The sequence below is a fragment of the Octopus bimaculoides genome, chromosome 8 (genome assembly GCF_046866305.1).
Source record: "Octopus bimaculoides isolate indiv1 chromosome 8, ASM4686630v1, whole genome shotgun sequence".
NCBI classification, from domain to species: domain Eukaryota; kingdom Metazoa; phylum Mollusca; class Cephalopoda; order Octopoda; family Octopodidae; genus Octopus; species Octopus bimaculoides.
In genome coordinates, this window is record NC_142935.1 from 567,225 (window position 1) to 584,724 (window position 17,500).

At 43.7% G+C, this 17,500-nt stretch overlaps 2 protein-coding genes across 7 annotated transcripts in view; one reads left to right on the forward strand and one right to left on the reverse strand.

Annotated features, from left to right (window-relative positions):
* Positions 1-17,500, reverse strand: part of LOC149134280 (uncharacterized) — an 880,637-nt gene that overhangs the window by 552,293 nt on the left and 310,844 nt on the right. The window lies entirely within an intron of this gene.
* Positions 4,335-17,500, forward strand: part of LOC149134287 (uncharacterized) — a 227,343-nt gene continuing 214,177 nt past the window's right edge. For all 3 annotated transcript variants that reach the window (XM_089355974.1, XM_089355975.1, XM_089355976.1), the window contains exons 1-2: positions 4,335-4,491; positions 15,665-15,770. In XM_089355974.1, the coding sequence (XP_089212100.1) occupies positions 4,350-4,491; positions 15,665-15,770 (248 nt within the window). In that variant the 5' untranslated portion in view covers positions 4,335-4,349. The remainder of the gene's footprint in view (positions 4,492-15,664; positions 15,771-17,500) is intronic.

A 17,500-nucleotide genomic window follows, 5' to 3' on the forward strand; every position in this document is an offset into this window, starting at 1 on the left:
GCTTCGATTGGTGCCGAACGTACAAAGAGTGATGGGTTTGAGTCTTTCTTAATGCAGTCGGTGGTGGCAGGTGACCTGCAGTATGAGGACGACACATGGCAAGAGGAGAGAGACGGGTACTCTGAGTTCTACCCTAGGGGTGTCAGCAGTGCTGCTTTTGATGATGAAGAGGAGGAGGGGAAAATTCTGAAGAAGAAGGATCGCAATGTTAAGCTTGGCTGTGGCTCCTTAGAACCACATGCATCAAAGTTGTCTCCCAACCCCATTTCTTATCCTGGGGACTTCAGTGTCCCCGAGGTCAGAGACAAGTTGTCCCTTGAAGATCGACTGTCGATCCTTAGGGACCAGATTGACTACAACAAGAGAACAGACACAATTATGGAGTGTTTGCTGCAGTCATTCTTGATTGACGATTCATTGGACCATGACGATGATGTACTCTTCACAGAGGATTGTGGCTAATAATTCGAGATTGTAAACAATAACTGGGTGTTGTGGGTAATAAACAGGGCCACGAATTAGCTGGAGTGTTTTAAAATCTTCAGAAAATTCAAATTCTAGGTTCAAATCCCACTGGGGTCGAGTTTGCCTTTCATCTTTATGGGGTTGATAAAATAAAAATGTACATGTCATGTTCGGGGGTTGATTTCATCCCTTGATTGCTGACAGCTGCCCCAACCTCTTTGTCGCACAAATCTCCAGCCTTGTGCTTATGGTATAAACTAATTTTATAATTGCTGCTCTTCAGGCAAAATTTTCAACCATTATTATTATTATTATTATAATGAAGGCAGAAACATTCATCCACTGGACGAAATGCTTCATGTTCTGAGTTCAAATGCCACCAGGGTCAACTTTGCCTTTCATCCTTTCATAGTCAATAAATTAAATACCAATAAAATACTGGGGCCACTGTAATTGACACATCCCCTCCCCTCAAATTTGAGGAGCGTGCCATCAGTAGAAAGGAGTTTATTATTATTATTATTATTCAGTTCACAACTTACATTTTGTACAGTGATTGGTACCAAGAATCCCCTAAAGGATCTCCCTCCCTTTCACCAGCCCCCAAATCCATGGTCTTGGACTAATGTAAACAAACATCATCATCATCGTCATCATCATCTTTGTATAGATAATAAAATCCAGTTTGTTTTTGAAAAAAATTAAATTTGAATAAACCTATTTTTCTATGAAAATAAAAACAATATTTTTCTAAAAGACGCAACAATGTCACTTGCTCTGAATATATACACACACACACACACACACACACACACACACACACATATATATATATATATATATATATATATATATATATATATATATATATATATATATATATATATATATATACACTCACACACACACACATACACACACACACACACACACACACACACACACACACACACATATATACACACACACATGTATGTATATATATAATGTAGATACCAGTTCATTGCACGAGCTTTTAAATCTCATTGGGGAACTAATCTGAAAAAAATAAAGACTGTGTATAAATGGATCCTCATTTGCTGCCATTTGGTGAATTGTTTCCAGCTTTAATAAAATAATATATATACATATATATACAGAGTGTCCTGATATTAAAGCAACCAAAGTTTCCGTATTTAATAACTAGCAATGAATGTGATAAGATATTAAAATGATACGACATTATAAAAACTTTGTTTGTCTTCTTTTTGTTTCAGCCAAAATAAATTCAGATTTATGACTTAAATAATGACTATAGACCAAAATACAATCGTAACCCTCAACAAAGGAGGCGAAAGTAATAAAGCTATATCAAAAATCCTTAATAGTAACCAAAAATCAGCCTCGAAAATTGTAAAGAAATTTCTAGAGACTGCTTCCAATGCAGATCGACCTGGACATGGCGAAAGAAGTGTGAAGACTCCCTCAGCTATGACCCTTTATTTTTTCCAAGATCTCTAATTGGTGGATGGGAGGAAGATATCTCCCAAACAGGAGGCCTAACAGGAATGCATACAACAGATCAATCCTCTCTTAAAAGGATCCCAAATGTCAGGTGATGATTTTAGAATAGGGTGGATGAGGATTAAGTCTATCACCCAAGATATTTCAAGCTATATTATGTGGTTTACTCTTGAAATCATTGAGCTGTGACCATGCTGCGGTTTTGCTTTGGTGGGTTTAATCTATCATATAAACCCCAACACTTACTTTTAAGTCTGTCATACATTCCTAATCTAAATATTTGTGGAACAGCAAGGTTAGGAAACCTACTGAAGATTTTAATTAATCAGTAAGTACTGAGGAAATTACAGCATCTTTCAATGATGGAAAGTATTTGAGTGTGTATGTATCATCATCATCATCATCATTTAACGTCCGCTTTCCATGCTAGCATGGATTGGACGATTTGACTGAGGACTGGTGAAACCGGATGGCAACACCAGGCTCCAATCTAATTTGGCAGAGTTTCTACAGCTGGATGACCTTCCTAACGCCAACCACTCAGAAAGTGTAGTGGGTGCTTTTACGGAGGACAGAAGAACATGTCTGGCGCCCAAAGAACGTGCCCGGAGCAGCAACTACATGCCTCGAGCCGTATGTACGTGTCTGGGGCCGTAAGTACGTGCGTGGGGCCGTAATTATGTGCCTAAGGCCGCAAGAACGTGCCCAGCAACGCAAGAACGTGCCTTGCGTTGCAAGACATTCCTAGAGCCACAAGAACGCGCCTGGGGCCGCATGAAGGTACCTGGCGCCGCAAGAACGTGTTCGGGGCAGTAACTACGTGCCTAGGGCCGCTAGTAATTGCCTGGGGCTATATGCACGTTCTTTGGGCCGTAATTACGAGCCCGGGACCGTAAGTATGTACCTGGGGCCGCAAATATGTGCCCGGGGCTGTAAGTATGTGCTCAGGGCCGTAAGTACGTGCCCAGCGCCGCAAGAACGTGCCTGGCGCCGCAAGAACGTGCCTAGGGGCACAAGAACATGTCTAGGGCTGCTGCCAGAAGCTGCTTAGAGACGCAAGAACGTGATCGGGGCAGTCACTACCTGGGGCCGCAAGTAAGTTACTGGGGCCGTCTGTACGTGCCTGGGGCCGTAAGTACGAATCCGGGGCTGTAAGTACGTGTCCGGCACCGCAAGAACGTGCCCGAAGCCGCAAGACCGTGCCCGGCGTAGCAAGAACGTTCTTGCGGCTCTATGCACGCTCTTGTGGTGCCAGACACGTTCTTGCGACGCCAGGTACGTTCTTGCGGGCCCCAGGCCCGTTCTTTCGGAACCAGGCACGTTCTTTTGGCGCAGGACAGACGTACGTACATACGGCCCCTGTCACTTACTTGCGGCCCCAGGTAGTTACTGCTGCGATCACGTTCTTGCAACACTGGACACGTTCTTGCGGTTCCAGGCACGTTTTAACGGCGCTGGGCATGTTCCATCGGCGCCGGGTACATATTAACGTTCCCGAGCGTGTTTCTGCCGCACCAGTCACGTACTTACGGATCCGGGCTCGTTCGTGCGGCCCCAAGCACGTACTTATGGCCCCAGGCACGTACATACGGCCCTAAGCACGTATTTGCGGAGCCAGGCACGGTCTTGCGGCCCTAGACACGTTCTTGCAGCCCAAGGCTCGTGCTTTCGGCGCCAGGCACGTTCTTGCAGCCCTAGGCACGTTCGTGTCCGGCGCGGCAAAAACGTGCCCGGCGTCGCAAGAACGTACCTGGTGTTGCAAAACCGTGCCTGGCCCCACATTGCCCGATGCCGCAAGAATGTGTCCGGCGTCGCAATAACGTACCTTTTGCCGCAAGAACGTGCACCCTACTGGCTATGCAAGCAGGGTAATGTCTGTTCCCCCTGATCAGAAAGATAGTCCATTGCAGGGAAATCTATTTGCAATTGAGTGGACTGCAGCAATATGAAATGAGGTGTTTTGCTCAAGAATACAATGTACTGCTCAGTATGGGAATTGAACCCACAATCTAGCCACTGTGAGTGCAACACCCTAACCACTAGGTCACACGCCTTCACACACACACACGTCTACATATGCATATATATAGAAGTATATATGTATGCATATGCATGTATGGCAATCATTTTTATGTCTGTTTTCCATGCTAGCATGGGTTAGATGTATATATATTTGATGATTTTTATTTTCGTCTGGATCCCATTCATGTCTTAACCCTTACCTATTGCTCAAATAAGGGATCTCTTATTCTAATGGTTTATTCATTAACAGGGAAAACGATAACAATCTAATCGCTCATAGCTAAAAAAATTGTCAGAGACAGCAAATGTAAACACACGAAGTATTGAGTAGAAGCTGAAATTAAGGCGAAAGTGTGAGAATGTTTTGGTTCTGTCTGGAGTCCGTCCGGACGGAAGCATCGATGGGAGCATGCGCATTGGTGAGCGGAAGAGGTCAGAGGGCAACTGGATGTCATGTTTACAACGAAGAGAAGAAAACCTTCCCCTCCAGATTGTTGACAGGTAAGAAGAAAAGCTCATTTCCCCTTGTTTTTTTTTAATGTCAACCCTCCTGTTTCTTAATTTTCCCTTCATACCACAACACACACGCTTTTGTGAGAAGCAGAGGAATATTTATAATCCGTAAATAACTTATACTGAAAAAAAAAAAGAACCAAAACAAAACAAGAATACATTCTGGCATTTTAAATGAAGATTTCCAAGAGTCTCTTCTTCACAGTTCATTTAATCTACCAAAACCTCGCCCTTGCCTCAGCTTCCTATCATCTTTTGATTTGTTTTATTTCTTTCATCATTTTTCAACGACGACTTCGGGTATTTTCTGTACCCGAAATGGGAGAAGAAGAAGAAATCTAATGGATTGTGTTTGCTTGATTGTTTCTGTCTGTTTTTATGTATCTATGCGTTATAGATATAACGAAATCATGCCAGCAATGTCTCATTTTAAACTAGAAGAAGAAAAAAAGCCTTACAGATTTATTCTCACCTGCTTCAGGTGTATATGTAAAATGCAGAAAACAATCGAAGTTTTATGCATCAAATGCATCTATTTTCAGTGCATCTGTTCGAGTTTAGTTGATACAACAGAGACAATGCTTTTATGAATTTCATAAAATGAGACACCCAACCGTTTAATTTCTTCTGACTCTCCTCCCATTTCGTTAAATCTCACTTGACGCAGAAATACCCGAAGTCATCCGGTTATATTTTGTTTGCAACTTCCTGTACCCAGATATGCATCTATATATATATATATACAGGTACGTGAAGGTATGTACATACATGTACATATATAGATGTAAAAATTTACATTTCCTTCTCCAAGCCTAGATTCGAAACCGAATCTAAGAATTAGCGGTCGCCCAAACACGACAATCAACAGGCGCGAAAAACAGGTTTTCTTTGTCCTGTCAAAAAGTGATCGATCATCTCCCTTTGACCTTCGACCTTAGAATGTCAGGCGAAATTCAACTGGTCAGCATCTGACCTATTTAGGTACAAACTCTGCTGCAGTATGTATGTCCTTCTAGCTGCCACGATTCTTATAAATAGAGTGGTCAGCAAGACGTCAGGACACACAGGGACAGACAGACAGGGAGACTGCTACTATGAGACCTCTGCTAATGTGAGACAGAGATTTTCCTCCGGCCAAGCAAGATGAGAGAACGAACACACACACACACACACACACGAACATATCCTGGTTCCATCATTTGTCTAGCAACTCGAAGCAAGTTGTTAAAATTGAATGTAGTGGCTATTAATATTTATTAACTCCAGCTAATAAAAATGTTATAATTGAATCAGTTACCACTTTGTCATTTCTCAGGCAAACACATGCCTATCGCACCGACACTCAACAAAAACACACTACATTCTGGTGACTCCACTACATTTTGGTGACCCCGTCAAAGAATTCCGGCCTTCCCTGGAACCAGCTTCTACGAAGAATAACAGCCTGCACATCATCTGTCAACAAACCAACTGTGAATTTCTGCGAACACCATGGCTCTTCCAGAACCGAATCCAGCGGTGAATCCATTACCTTCCGACACGACAATTCAAGCGGCGATTACGTGGAAAATTCCCCCATTCTGGACGCACGACCCTGCATTATGGTTTCACCACATAGAAGCCCAGTTTTCTTCTCACCGAATACTGAGCGATGCGTCTCGACTGTCGCATGTAATCGGTTCTCTTTCACCAGAGATCATGAACGTCGTCCGTAATCTCGTCATGGCTCCACACGGTTCTGTGTCGTACGACACCTTTAAAACGACACTTATTAACAGAACTTCCGAGTCCCAACGAAAGCGACTTCACCAACTTCTGACATCCGAAGAATTGGGCGACAGAACGCCTTCCCAGTTTCTAAGAAGAATGAAGCAGCTTCTTGGAGATGAGAGCCTCCCCGACAAAGTGTTCAAGCAGCTTTTTCTCCAGCGTCTACCCTCCAACACACAGGTGGTTCTCGCTTCCACACGAGAATCCACATCCATTGAGGAACTGGCAGAGCTAGCGGACAAAATAGCTGAGGTACTACATAGGTTTTCCACGGTATCGACGGTGACGCCAGCCGCTCCCACTACCAATCCTTTCCTTGCGCCGACCAGTTCTTCCGAAATTGCGGACTTGCGTTCATTAATGACGCAGCAAGCCGCACAAATACAGACCCTCACAACCCAAATACAGGCCCTATCGCTTGGAAACCGGCGCCGAAGCAGCAGCCGACCGCATCGATATGGTAGACGATCCCGCAGTCCCAGTGCTACCCGCAACTCACCCGAAACGTGCTGGTACCACCGAAAATTCGGTACACAGGCGCAGAAATGCACCATACCATGCTCATTCGCATCACCCAGTTCGGGAAACGGTACAGCCGGGAACTGAATGCGACGGACGTTCCTGGTTCGCACCCACAAAGTCGCCTGTTTTTCGTTTGCGATCGGGTAACAGGCACACGTTTCCTAGTTGACACCGGCGCGGAAGTCAGCGTAATCCCCGTGTCCAGCATTTCAGGAAAACGAACGGAGACACCAGTCTGTCTTCAGGCAGTCAATCACTCGCCAATCCAACAGTTAGGGAACAGTCCCTAACACTGAACTTGGGACTACGCCGCACATTCCAGTGGGTATTTGTCATCGCAAAACTGCCGACCCCTATCTTAGGAGCCGATTTCCTCCATCATTTCGGTCTCCTAGTAGACATACAAAACAGACGACTTGTCGACAGCACCACACAGCTTACTGTGCGCGGTATAGCCGCTCGTATGGCCACAGTCAGCCCAACCATATTGCTTTCAACAACGACTCGTCACAGTACCATCCTGAAACAGTACCCGGACGTCGCTCGACCAGTTTTCCACAACCAGCCGATCAAGCACGATATCACCCACCACATCAAGACCAGCGGTCCACCTGTTGCTGCACGACCCAGAAGGTTACCACCTGATCGCCTCAAAGCCGTCAAACGGGAATTCCAACACATGCTCGACCTTGGAATCATCCGCCCGTCCAGCAGCAACTGGTCCTTGCCGATACACTGCGTCCCAAAAAAAATCATCGACCGACTGGCGAGTTTGCGGTGATTATCGGTCACTAAACAAAAGTACCGTCAGTGATGCTTACCCAGTCCCTTATCTGCAGGATTTTTCTAGCTCGCTGCATGGCGCTCGCATTTTTTCCAAAATCGACCTTGTGCGAGCGTACAACCAAATACCGGTTGAACCCGAGGACATCCCAAAAACAGCAGTCACGACACCTTTCGGAATGTTTGAATTCCTGCGTATGCCTTTCGGTTTACGCAACGCAGCACAGACATTCCAAAGTTTCATCGACATGGTCACCAGAGGTTTGCCTTTCGTCTATGCCTACATAGACGACATACTGGTGGCCAGTAACTCGGAAGAAGAGCATGACCAACATCTGCACTTGCTATTCGAACGTCTGCAAAAATTCGGAGTCGTCATCAATCCCAGCAAATGTGATTTCGGAGTTGCTTCCCTTCATTTTCTCGGGCACATCATCGATAAGGATGGTATTCGTCCCCTCCCTGATAAAGTACAGGCCATCGTGGAATTTTCGCCACCCACATCTCTCCGCAAATTAAGGGAGTTCCTCGGTCTAGTGAATTTTTATCGGAGATTTGTACCTCACCTTGCCGAGATAGCGCAACCGCTCACAGATTTGCTACGTCAGCGAACCTGCAAAAATACCGAAATTGCCCTGGATGAACATCAGCTCGCCTCTTTCGCCGCCCTAAAAAAAGCTTTATCCGACGCTACTATGTTGGTGTATCCGAAACCAAATGCCCCGCTGTGTTTACTCGTCGATGCATCCGATTCCGGAATAGGAAGCGTCCTACAGCAGCTTGTTGATGGCATATGGCAACCGTTGTCTTTCTTTTCTAAGCGGTTAAAACCCGCCGAAACGAAATACAGTACCTTCAGTCGGGAATTATTGGCGGCATACCTGGCCGTTAAGCATTTCCGACACATGCTAGAGGGTACCAATTTTGCCATATACACCGATCACAAACCACTGGTATATGCATTCAACACCAAGCCTGATCGCCACTCGCCGAGAGAAATCCGCCACCTCGACTTCATATCACAATATACGACGGATATTCGCCACATCAAAGGGACGACTAACTTAGCAGCCGATGCACTGTCTCGAACGCAGATCAATGCCATCCACACCACGTCTACAATTGATCTGGCTAGTATAGCAGCTGAACAGGAGAATGACGAAGAACTTCTAAAGCTCCGGAATTCGCCATCTCTCAAATTTCAACATGTTCCGCTACCATCTTCCTCGGCCCATATTTGGTGTGATATCTCCACTGGTCACCAACGCCCTTATGTACCGCAAAAGTATCGTCGTGAAGTTTTCTCTGTCACATCCTGGTATTCGCTCCACTCAAAAGCTGATATCAACCCGTTTTGTGTGGACCAATATCAACAAGGACATCAGAGAATGGACCAAGTGCTGTGTCGCGTGCCAAAAAGCAAAAATCTACCGGCACATAAAATCACCAATCGGTTCATTTTCGCAACCCGACGCACGATTTCAGCACGTTCACATTGATATCGTAGGACCTCTGCCACCTTCGCAGAATTACACTCATCTACTCACCTGCGTGGACCGTTTTTCGCGATGGCCCGAAGCTTGGCCCTTATCCGATTCATCGGCAGAAACGGTCGCCAAAACGCTGATATCACAATGGGTTTCGTGTTTTGGCACACCCGCAACAATCACCACAGACAGAGGACGTCAGTTCGATTCCCACCTTTTCGCCGAACTGACTCGTCTACTCGGGTGCAAACACACCCGCACTACTGCTTACCACCCTGCAGCAAATGGCATGGTTGAACGCTTCCACCGCCAACTCAAAGCAGCTATTAAAGCATCTGCAGACTCTTCCAACTGGCTGGAACATCTCCCCTTCATCCTCCTTGGTATTCGATCCACGGTTAAGGAGGAAGTTGGACACACTCCGGCAGAACTAGTCTACGGCTCAACACTCACCTTACCTGGGCAGATGATTGAACCTGTTGCATCACAACACCTTCCTGACCCAGCACAATATGTGCACCGATTGCGGACATCCATGTCGCTTTTGTCACCTGCAGGCCCCAGACAACAGAACGTCGTTTCACATGTTCCCAAGTGTAGTAATTAAATTGTATAACTCGTTATGTTATCTCTGCGAGTCAGTCCGAGGGAAACATAACAGAGTTTATTGGCGTCGCCGATAGGATACATGCTTACTTTACCGTAAAATTATTCATCGTAATAACAATGGCTGAAAAACAGACAGTAGAACTTATTAAATTGTTTAGGGAACAAATGGACAAGCAAATGCAACAACATCAGAGAGATATGGACGCTCTGTTAAAACTGTTTGGTGCTCGACAAGTTGAAGGCGATTCTAGTGGCTATTTTTCAGCTGCTTCAACAACAGTGTCGATTCCACCATTTACTGCATTTGATTCAGCGACAGAACTATGGCCTGATTACTGGTCAAGATTCCGTACGTTTGTGGCTGCTAATGCTGTACCTGAAAAACGCATGGCACAAGTGTTCCTGACCAATCAGACTGCTACTGTTTACAAACAACTTGCTAATCTGGCTACCCAACAAAATCCGCCTAAAGATATCAACAACTTGATAATGGACGAAATCGTTGACTTCATGAAGGAACAGTTCGACCCTAAACTTTTCATTGTGAGAGAGCGTTTCAGGTTTTGGAGTGATATGCAGCGGAAGCCAGGTGAAACTCTCCAGGAGCTGGCAGCACGTATACGCCAGGATGCAGCTACCTGTGATTTTCCAGCGATCACCAACCCACAGGATGAAGCTCTGAGACAGAGATTCATATGTTCGGTTAACAATGAAGCGGTTCTGAAGGCGCTTTTTAAGATAAAAGACTCAGAACTAGATTTTTCCCGTGCTGTCCAGGTTGCCATTGAGACTGAAGACGCAGCAAAGGTTGCAAAAGAAACTGTATACGGTTCCAAAACCAAGCAGGTGTACAAGGTCCAGCAGAACAGGAATAAGAGTCCTCAAAAGAAACATCAGCAGTCTTATTCCACAAACCAGGAGAAATGCTACCGATGTGGAAAGGCCCACAAAGCAACAGACTGTCCTTTCAGGGAAACCAAATGTCATTTTTGTGATAAAAAGGGTCATTTGCAAGCGGTGTGTAGGAAAAAACAACATCAGCAACGCAATGGCCATTCACAAACTCCCGTGAAAAGAATCACAAAAGCTGAGCTAGTCAAGGCGATCCTAGGTGAAGTTTCCCGAGACACTCACAGTTTAATTGTGCCAGTAACAATCCAGAACAGACTGTTCACAATGGAATTGGACACTGCTACTACAGGCAATTTTGTTTCCTTGTCAGTCTGGAAACAACTTGGAAGACCAAAGCTGCAAGATGTCAAGCATCGCTATGAATCTGCCAGCAAGCACAACCTGCCTGTTCTAGGAACTTTCATGGGCCAAACCAAGGATCCAACAACTGGTAAGCAGGATCTTATACCTTACATAGTCACCAAGATCTCTGATCTTAATTTGCTGGGTCGGAATGCTATCCAGACTCTGGGAATTTCCGTAGACACTGCTCTAGGTTTGAAAAGCATAGACAGCCAAGCTAAGAGGGAAGGTGCAGAAGGGATGTATCCAAAGACCTCAAGCGAGCCCTATGTTTCCCTGCAGCAAGATTGTCACAACATGTGTGATGAATTTCCAGATCTTTTCAAGCAAGAATTGGGATGTCTCAAGAACTTTGAACTGGAAGTGAAGTTCAAATCGGACGCAACACCAGTCTTTCACAAGGCACGTCCGGTCCCATTTGCTCTTCGTGATGACCTGGCCAAAGGTTACGAAGAAGGCATCGCCAAGGGAATCTGGAAGCCTGTTCAATTCAATGAATACGGAACGCCAGTGGTACCGATTCGTAAAGCACACGCTTCAAGCAACCTGAAGCCCAAACTACGGATTTGTGGTGACTACTCTGTGGGAATTAATGACCAACTTGCTGATCACCGTCATCCAATGCCACTCCCTGCTGAACTGATGCAGAAACTCGGAGGTGGATTCGGATATACAAAGATAGACCTTGCTGATGCCTATAATCAGATCAAGCTGGCTCCAGAAAGTCAACGCAGACTCGCACTCAGCACTCACCGTGGAGTACTCCTGCAACAACGACTCCCTTTCGGAATTAAGTCAGCACCTGGTTACTTTCAGGAGATCATGGAAAACCTGACCCATGATCTACCTGGAGTGGCCGTCTTCCAGGATGACATGCTCGTCAGTGGGAAAGATGCAAACAGTCACTTAAACAACCTAAAGTGTCTGCTCACACGTCTAAGCGACAATGGACTCAGATGTCGCCGTGAAAAGTGCCAGTTTGCACTACCCAGTGTAGAATACCTTGGACACATTTTGTCGGCTGAAGGGATCACTAAGGGATCCAAAGTCGAAGCAGTCTTAAAGATGCCATCTCCAACGAACGAATCAAGCTTGAAATCTTTCCTAGGTTCAGTTCAGTTTTATGGAAAGTTTATCCCAAACCTAGCCAGTATAGCAGAGCCACTCTATTGCCTTACGAAAAAGTCAACTATTTGGAAGTGGGGAGATGAGGAACAGTCAGTTTTTGATCACTTGAAAAATGTACTTTCATCAAGTCAAGTTCTGATACACTTCGATCCAAACAAAACTTTGGGACTGGCTTGCGACGCATCAAACGTTGGTATTGGAGCAGTCCTGTTTCACCGCTATCCTGATGGAAGCGAGCGCCCAATATCCAATATGTCCAAGACTCTCACTTCTGCACAGCGTAACTACAGTCAAATTCAAAAGGAAGCCCTAGCTATCATATTTGGCTTGCAGAAGTTTTACCAATATTTGTACGGTCGTAAATTCGTACTCGTGACTGACCACAAGCCACTGACATCACTATTCAGTCCGAGGAAAGGGACGCCACTTCTCGCTGCTAACAGACTAGCACGATGGGCCCTGTGGCTGAACCAGTTTGACTACACCATTGAATATCGGAAATCAGCAGATCATGGCAATGCTGATGCCCTCAGTCGCTTGCCATTCGGTGATGACAACGACTTTGACAGAAAGGAAAATGGTGAAGACATAGACATGGTGTGTGCCATCAAAGCTCTTAGTATTCAAGTCCAACCTGTGGATGCTAACGTCCTCCGTCAGGGAAAGATCCAGTGATATCTACAGTGATGCGCTACGTCCGTGAAGGCTGGCCACCAAAGAACATGGAGATCAATGACGAATGTCATTGATATATATATGGCGGACATGACTTTTGTTTATTCATAACGAACATTGGGTGAGTGCGTTCTTTGTATGTAATTGAACAATAAATGTAATAATTAAATTGTATAACTCGTTATGTTATCTCGGCGAGTCAGTCCGAGGGAAACATAACACCAAGGACATCAACACTTGGACTCATGTTTTCGTCAGAAACGATGGCATACCATCGCAACTCCGGCCACCATATTCCGGGCCGTACAAAGTCATCAAACGAGAACCCAAGTATTTCGTCCTCGATATCGGAGGTAAACGAAATACCGTTTCGATTGATCGTTTGAAAAAAGGCTTCATCGAGGACGACTTACATTCAGTTCCCTCTGTTCCTCGAACAGACTCACCAACCCCAGCAAGCACTACAGATTCTGCACAACCCCGGCACACTAAATCGGGAAGAACTGTTCGATGGCCAGCAAGGTTTGTGCAAGTTTTTCGGGTAAGTCCCAATTCTCAACCTACCCATCTTCTTTAATGGAACGCATACATCAAAACATAACTCATATGACTGCATCACCTACATTCAAACCTAAAGAATTCAACGAACAATTTGTATACATAAAAGAAAACATTGTTCCATATCAGCGAAAAACTTTCTGTTTGAACATTTTACTGAACATTTCACAAGCGAACTTTTTCGATGAACATTCTTTCATTTTTTGCATGTACATATGTTTTGTTTTCTTTTTAAACTGTTTTGCTTTCTTGTAAAAATATTTTGTTATCTGACGTTTACACACACTTGCAACAGTCACATTCTCACTCGTGCTACCATTTGATCTTTTGCGCCACTGAAATACAACCTGCCTCTATTTAGACCTCTAGTGGGTCGAGCAATCAATAGATGCACGTCTCTTTCAACGCGCCAACATGTTTCTGCCTGGGCACATATATGCATTGCCCACCATATAGCACACACCAACAGTGAATCCTTGCTTCATATTTTTTTTATGTCCCATGTTTTTGACATTCACTTGTCTGTTGCACCTTGTAAAATTTTTTTGTGCATACACAAAAAGATAACATTTCCAAAATCGTTCGATCTCCGGCCTTCTCACTAGAAGAGGGGTAGTGTAAAAATTTACATTTCCTTCTCCAAGCCTAGATTCGAAACCGAATCTAAGAATTAGCGGTCGCCCAAACACGACAATCAACAGGCGCGAAAAACAGGTTTTCTTTGTCCTGTCAAAAAGTGATCGATCATCTCCCTTTGACCTTCGACCTTAGAATGTCAGGCGAAGTTCAACTGGTCAGCATCTAACCTATTTAGGTACAAACTCTGCTGCAGTATGTATGTCCTTCTAGCTGCCACGATTCTTATAAATAGAGTGGTCAGCAAGACGTCAGGACACACAGGGACAGACAGACAGGGAGACTGCTACTATGAGACCTCTGCTAGTGTGAGACAGAGATTTTCCTCCGGCCAAGCAAGATGAGAGAACGAACACACACACACACACACACACGAACATATCCTGGTTCCATCATTTGTCTAGCAACTCGAAGCAAGTTGTTAAAATTGAATGTAGTGGCTATTAATATTTATTAACTCCAGCTAATAAAAATGTTATAATTGAATCAGTTACCACTTTGTCATTTCTCAGGCAAACACATGCCTATCGCACCGACATATGTGGAGGTTTCTGTGTGTGGGGGTGTATGGGTGTATGTGGGTATGTGAGTATGTACACATGGGTATGCGCTTACGTATGTGCGCACGTGTTTGTAAATAGGTGTCTGCACGCTAGCAGACACATATGTAAACGCTCACTTTAATTACCTCCCCTCACCCACCCGAATGACTCCTTGACCACAACCTTTAGCATCACATCAGAGACACCCTCCCTTTATATTTCTATGTAAACTAGCGTTCTCATGCCTCTAAAGCCCGTGGAATAATATCGGTGACCCCGTCGTAACTCTATGTAAACAAACCTTCTGACGGTCACTGACCATGTAACACCTCAGCTGGTAAGTTACCCCATCATTTCGTTTTTGTCTTGCTACTAAATGTTTTATGTTCTCCCTGGTGAGAAACAAGTTATAATTCCAGCTACCCTTTCTTTTTTTGTGAAATGGCCCTCATTTGCTTGGAACTTTCATCGACATGCGTTTTGCTCCATTTGTTGTTATTATGCATATACTTATATATTATTTGTATTTTATTGAAGGAATCCCCGTTCTTCCTATCAAGTTCACAGGTGCCCTTAACTCAGTCAGACCCATTAAACTTCACTTTTTCCCACCCCTTTTTCCGGGATAACACTTAACCCCTCCCCTTTTCATCTCCTAATTACGTGGTTACCCTGTTGTCCACTTCTACCTGACAACGACACGTCAACAGCTGATTTTAAAGGAAGGAGATAATTTGACTTCACTAACTATTTCAGAAGAGGTGCGCATTGCCTAATTACTAAACACTCAAATGGTTCAGTGTTTTTAATTCTGGTGACTTTCGCTTATTGGCGCCTCAGAGATGTTCTTGATCTGCGCGGGATTTGGCTGCTATTTCTCGCTGTGGAAGACAGGTGTCTATGATCTGTGCGTGATTTGGCAGCTGTTTCTAGCTATGTAGATGTCTCCAACGACTAGAACTCTAGAGCCTCAAGAGATTACTTTACTTGCTGTTAGTTTCAACAACAACCACTGGCTTCCAGTCCGGCTATTTGCAGAGACTGAATTAGTGGTTAACAGTAATCCATGTGTCCTGTTTCTATTACTCCTTCCTTTACCATTTGTAGTCACCATGTTTCTTATAGAAAACCTTTGAAAGACCACCCATACTACCTTTACACAGAAACTTAAGTCAGATCAATATTTCTAATACACAGTTTGTCAACATCAGTTGCTGAGATGTCCAGAAGAAAATGAAACAAAGTGTTTCGGCCAGAAGCAACTCAAGTGGAGGTCTCCGATGAAATTTCCCAGCTCGTTCAGGTATGGTAGTATGTTATTGCAATTTGCAATTCGTTTTCTTTCTGAATGTCAAGTTTTATTGACTTCTCTTTCTTTACTAACATTGAAAATGCTTTGATATGGTATTTTACTCACTTGTTTAAAAAAAAAAAAAGAAAAGAAAAAACATCCAAAGCTTTATTATTTTTTGTTGTTATTTCATTTCCACACAGCAGAAATGTTAGAAGGTAAGTTTCTATTTAAAAACCTGATATATATATAAAAAAAAAAGTCTCACATTTTATGAATCTTCTAACTCTAACCCTACCCCCCCCCCACTTCTGTTAAACTTTAAATCACTGTGAAATAGGAAGTTAGTATTGTAGAACAAAGATCAGTTTGATCAGATATGTTGGTATCAAAATGGTGTAGAGTTTCTTTTTCTTTTCTTTTTTTATATTGTATATAAGTCAAAACAAATTGTTGGCTTTGTCTTTTTCAAAAATTTTTATATTATAATGTAAATAAATTGTTAGATTGTCAATTGTATCTTTCTATTTAATTTATTATTTGTAATTTATACTCCTATGTCTGTGGTATTCAACTGCTGTACCTGTGAACTGGATGTTTTACACTCCATATAATTTTTTTTTCTTTTGTTACATTATATATATATATATATATACACACACACACGTAAAAAGAACCCTTCATGTGTCGTTGATGCCAGTGTTGCCTGACTGTTTCCATGCCAGTGGCAAGGAAAAAGCATTCTAGCGTGGTCGTTGCCAGTGCCGCCTGACTGGCTCCTGTGCCAGTGAAATATAAAAAGCACCCACTACACTCTCATAGTGGTTCATGTTAGAAAGGGCATCCAGCCGTAGAAACCTTGCCAGATCAGATTGGAGCCTGGTGCAGCCTCCTGGCTTGCCAGCCCTCAGTCAAACCATCCAACCGACTCAGTGAGAACAAAGTCTGGCTGACCAGCTAGAACCTTGGCCAGAGGGAAAAATGAAGTTTACTGTCAGCAACTGTGAGACAACGTCCCACAACCCTACGAGCTCTAATTCTCTTCTCTTACAACATCATTCTATCTCTCTCTGTAGTTAATACTAAACAATGAAATAGGACACAAACACAAACTTTACTTCGCATGCTTTTGGATCTATCAGAACCTGTCCGTCGAGGCAAGGTATTGTAATATAATGGTAAACAAACACGTCCTTAAAACTTCAAGCATTGTTCATCTTTCACATCCTACAACTTGCCAGTATAACAACAAATTTTTATCGTCAAAACCGCTGACTCTGACATTTCATAATATTGTGTCCCTAATCCAACCTTACCCTTTACGACTGGTAACTACACAAATTATTATCGTTACATATATATATATATATATATATATATATATATATATATATATATATATACACGCACACACATACACCTTACAAACTGATTGGCGGCAAGAAGGGCATCCAACTGTAGAATCACACCACAAATGAACCCATTAGCTTGCTTACCAACCACACGGTTCCGGGTTCATTCCCTCTGCGTGGCACCTTGAGCAAGTGTCTTCTACTATAGCCTCGGGCCCACCAAAGCTTTGTGAGTGGATTTGGTAGACGGAAACTAAAAGAAGCCCGTCGTATATATATATATATATATATAATCATCATCATCATCATCATCGTTTAACGTCCGCTTTCCATGCTAGCATGGGTTGGACTATTTGACTGAGGACTAGTGAAACCGGATGGCAACACCAG